The 5171-nt window shown below is 36.1% G+C and overlaps 1 protein-coding gene across 1 annotated transcript; it reads left to right on the top strand.

The window, feature by feature from the left end:
• The first annotated feature begins 1295 nt into the window (after positions 1-1295).
• Positions 1296-2967, top strand: LOC116112878 (aspartic proteinase PCS1-like). Its single transcript, XM_031399006.1, has one exon. The coding sequence runs from the start codon at positions 1536-1538 to the stop codon at positions 2868-2870; it is 1335 nt and encodes a 444-aa protein (XP_031254866.1). The 5' UTR covers positions 1296-1535; the 3' UTR covers positions 2871-2967.
• The last annotated feature ends 2204 nt before the right edge of the window (positions 2968-5171 follow it).

Raw genomic sequence — 5171 nt, forward strand, 5'->3', positions numbered from 1 at the left:
AATTAACTCCAAATTTTACTAATAAATAAATGGGTTTGACTTGACAGAATTTTTTTATTATGATTAGATCTTATTCATATCCATGTTTTAAGCAATTTCTTAGGAATAATGAACCAACCAAATCTTCAATGTAGTTTAATTATAGTTAAAGCATATTTATGAAATTCTTTTTTTTTTTTTTTTTCAATAATTATTGTTGAAGGTATGGGATACAGCAAACATGTAATTATACGGCATGGTTAGTTACTACACCATCCATAGATTAGGCCCCAAATAATCAAAGCATGAATATGCGTAAAGAATGGGTTTGGGGGGAATGACATTTCAGCAGAAATCTCATTAATTGAAGTTACGATCCGTACAAGCAGTTGTTGTAACCAAGGTTTTAAAACCCAGTGATCTGACCGGAGTGACCGCCCCACTGGGGCGGTCACTCCGGTCAGATCACTGGGTTTTAAAACCTTGGTTGTAACATTATATGTTTATTTAACATGTATGATGTGTTAAGCTGATAATGACATAAAGATACCGGAGTTTTTTATTTTTTTCATTATCACGATGTCCGAGTCAATTTACGTGTATTTCAATTAATTTCTCAAATTTAAAAACTATCGATCGAATAAAAACTTTAATAATTATTCTTATTAATGTCTAAAGTAACTCAAACTTAAGAGATTATAAAACCTCATTTTACTTTTTTTACTACCATATCATCAACGGGTAGTTAAAATAATTGGGAATTGGTCTGCTAATTCTACTGAACCTTCAACCGGAGTATTTACCCGATCAGCCACATTAATTTCTCTCCTCAAAACAGACACTCACCGACACCATTTAATTCTTTATTTAATCTCAGAATCTACCTCCCAAACAAAGCCAATCAATTACAGAAGAGCAATAGTTTCAAAAGGGGCTTCTCCAAAGTGATCCTCGAAAATGGAGGAACCAAAAAGCAGCAGACAGAATAGAATGAACAGCTGAGAAAGGAGAAAAGAAAAGCAAAAGCGATACCAATAGTTTCATTACTAAAATGGGATTACCACGTGTCCCAGAGTAAATTTAACTCTAATAAACAAAAAGATTACATAAAGTAACATTATGTCTTAATCTAATTAATTACATAACTCAACTAATTTTTCTCTCTGGTAACTTTGAATTAAGGAGTTAGATTTAAGCCGAAGTGTCATGAAAGCGCGCGCAGTCGTTGTCAAGATAGTTGCCTACAACAGTCAGGTTTAGCTCTTCGTAGATCTAAATTTAGTTTTAGTTTTAACTCAAGTTGGACTTTGGTGGCAGACACTTCTTCAGATTTCAGATGAACAACCAGAAAACGTGTAACCAATTTTGATACTGACACATTACAACTTGTTAACTACTTAATGCACATGTCTGTTCAAAAGGGTCTCAAAATCACCTAAACGACATGGTTTCTACTCTGTCTCTCTCCATTTTTAACCCATCTCAACCTCCCCCTGATTCTTCTCATTTCTGTCCATAAAACTCTACATTCTTGTTTATCCGACTGTTGCATTACAATGAAAACATACATTCTCTGCCATATGTTTGACCCTTATCTTAGAAATCCCTCCTTTGTGTTTCTCTACATTCTGTTGATCCAAATCCAGTTCCAGCTCAGCTTTTCTTCACAGGATATGCTTATATTATCCTTAAAAACTCAACTAATCCCATCTGGCTCTGTTCCGAGATCACCAAACAAGCTCCCATTTCATCACAACGTGAGCCTCACTGTCTCTTTGACTGTTGGTACACCTCCACAGAATGTCTCCATGGTTTTAGACACTGGAAGTGAACTCTCCTGGCTTAACTGCAACAAAACCCGATATAATTACCCGAATTCCTTTGATCCGAACCGTTCATCCTCTTACAACCCCGTTCCTTGCTCTTCACCCACCTGCACCAACGGTACCCAAGACTTCAACATTCCGGCTTCTTGTGACGTAAACAACCTCTGCCACGCCACTCTTTCATATGCGGATGCTTCTTCCTCTGAAGGAAATCTCGCCTCCGAAAATTTCTTTATCGGGTCATCCGAGCTTCCGGGTCTCGTTTTCGGGTGCATGGACTCGACTTTCAGCTCCAACCCAGGGGAAGACTCTAAAACCACTGGGTTAATGGGTATGAACCGTGGGTCTTTATCTTTTATATCTCAAATGGGTTTTCCGAAATTCTCGTATTGCATATCTGGTATTGATTTTTCGGGTCTTTTGCTACTCGGTGATGCCAATCTTACGTGGCTTGCACCGTTAAATTACACACCGTTAATCCAAATATCAACTCCGTTACCGTATTTTGATAGAGTTGCCTACACGGTTCAGCTCGAAGGAATCCGAGTTTCGGATAAGTTGCTCCCATTACCGAAATCCGTTTTTGAACCGGACCATACCGGGGCCGGTCAAACCATGGTTGATTCGGGTACCCAGTTCACTTTTTTACTCGGACCCGCTTACAGTGCATTGAAAACCGAGTTCTTGAACCAAACCACAAACATTTTAAAGGTTTTAGAGGATCAAAGTTTCGCATTTCAAGGAGCAATGGATTTGTGCTACCGAGTTCCACTGAATCAATCCACTCTACCCGAATTACCAAGTGTGAGTATGGTGTTTCGGGGCGCCGAAATGACGGTAACGAGTGAGCGGCTCCTGTATCGGGTACCGGGTGAAGTAAGGGGAAGTGATGGGGTGCATTGTCTGACGTTTGGGAATTCAGATTTATTAGGTGTGGAGGCGTACGTAATCGGTCATCATCATCAACAAAACGTATGGATGGAATTTGATCTTGAGAATTCAAGGATCGGTCTGGCCCCAGTACAGTGTGATCTGGCTGGTCAGAGATTTGGTGTTGCCTCATAGAGTAGGTTCCACACAGATTTTATTAATGGCGCTTTAATTATTGACACGTGGATTTGTACTATTTGGTATTTTTTTTTTTTTTTAGCCCGATTTTATTGTTAGGTATATATGTGTATATTCTTTTTTATTATTGAAGAAGAATATTTGTTGTGTATCTCAGTATCTGTAAGTTTGAATGTCAATTATTGTTTCATATCAAAATAATTAAAACAGTTCGGAAAAAATAAGGGAAATCTTGACATGTGTATAACGGAGAATGACAGTTTCCCACCCAGAGTTTGGTGCAATTAAGTTTCCCCACTAAAAAATTTGTAAAAACCGTTAAAATCCGTTTGTTAATTTTAAGAAAAGAAAGACAATAAGATAGTAAATTCACCATAATCCTTTCTGTATTTTTATTTCAATAATACTAGCTTCACTAACATATCTTACTAATCTCATATGACACCTCGTAATTGGTTTGGTTAGATAAGGCTAATTTTTAGATAGACATGACCCATACGAATTAACTAATTATGAGTTGACATATCATGTGAGATGAGTAAAGTATTGCTTGTTTATTATTTCTTGTCATCTATATTCTCTTTTTTCACTTCCTTCTCTCTTTTCTTCTCTCTTATTATTTTCCTCTCTTTTCTTCCATCTCTTTATTTTCCTCTTTCTTCTTCTCTCTTGCCAACGGACATGGCTGATCACATTTGGCCGTCGTGTGGGGGCCTTGTAGTGACCAAATATGCCTGTCGCAAGACCCTCGCATTGCGGCCAAGCAGTAGGTGATTTTTCCCTTTTTCTTTTTCTTTTTTTTTGGTTGTGGGTGCAGATTGGACCAACCATACTTTTTTTATTTTCATTTTTTTTTTCTATTGTGGGTTGATTGAGGAAAAATATTGTTTTCGATGTTCTAGATTATGAGTTGAAAGATGATGAAGGTGATGATTTTGAGTTGAAAAACTGTGATGAAGCCGGTGGCGAAGATGGGAGGTGATGAAGTTTTGTTTTCATGTTTTGATTAATTTTTTATTTATTAAAGATTTTTCAACAGAAAAGAAAAAATGAAAATCAAATCATAACATATATTAAAATAAGCTATAAGAAGAGAGAATATAATTGAGGGGAAATAGAACCAATGCTTTTCTTATTCCAAAGTTGAGTGTACATCATCTTTCATAATACATCTATTTATAGTCTCAAGATTATGAAATATTATAAATGAAATTAAAAGCTAATAAAATGCTTTGAAGTTGTAGAACTTGAAAGGTTTAAGAGTTAGAGAAGATGAAAGATTAGGAAGTTATAGAATTTCAAGGGACATCCACATTTACTCATAACACTCCCCTTTGGATGTCTATTACACAAAGAATATGCCTTGTTAAAACCTTACTAGGAAAAAACCTAATAAACCTAGTGAAGGAAAAAGAGTACATTATTCTTGTGTATTATACAGATTTAGAAACTGTCTCATTAAAAACCTTATCAGGAAAACCCAATGGGATAAAACCTTGGTCAAGGGAAAAAGAGTACAATGCATATTTACTCCCCCTCATGATGTTATCACTTAAGATTTTTGTACTGGCGCATTTCAATATTGTATACCATCTTTTCAAATGTTGTAGTCGATAAAGTTTCAGTGAATAAGTTTGCCAGATTATCACATGAGCGAATCTATTTAACTTCAATATTGCCATTCTTTTGAAGATCATGAGTGAAGAAGAATTTTGGAGATATATGTTTCGTCCTATCACCTTTGATAGAACCTCCCTTTAACTGAGCTATGCGTGCAGTATTATCTTCATATAATGTTATAGGAACTTCTTTTTTGTAATCAATGCCACATGATTATTGAATATGTTGGGTTATTGATCTGAGCCAAATACATTCTCAGCTTACTTCATGGATAGCTATTATCTCAGCATGGTTTGAAGAAGTAGCGGCTATAGTTTGTTTTGTAGAACGCCATGAAATAGCCGTACCTCCATATGTGAACAACTAGCCTATTTGAGATCTAGCTTTATGTGGGTCAGATAAATATCCTACATATGCATAACTAATTAATTGAGGTGTGGATTCATTTGAATAAAATAAACCCATATCTATTGTTCCTTGAAGATATCAGAATATATGCTTAATTTTGTTCCAATGCCTTTGTGTTGGAGCACAACTATATTAATAAGCCTCCTCTAGCCCAAATTACCCAGATTTACAACAAGAAGAATGGGAGGGGTAGAAAGGGGAATTGAGTGGGGAATTAGTTAAAAGGGAATCTGCCACGTGGACTCTAAAAAAAAGGGGCATTGAGAGTGT

This window comes from Pistacia vera, unplaced genomic scaffold (genome assembly GCF_008641045.1).
Source record: "Pistacia vera cultivar Batoury unplaced genomic scaffold, PisVer_v2 Contig67, whole genome shotgun sequence".
Lineage (NCBI taxonomy): Eukaryota > Viridiplantae > Streptophyta > Magnoliopsida > Sapindales > Anacardiaceae > Pistacia > Pistacia vera.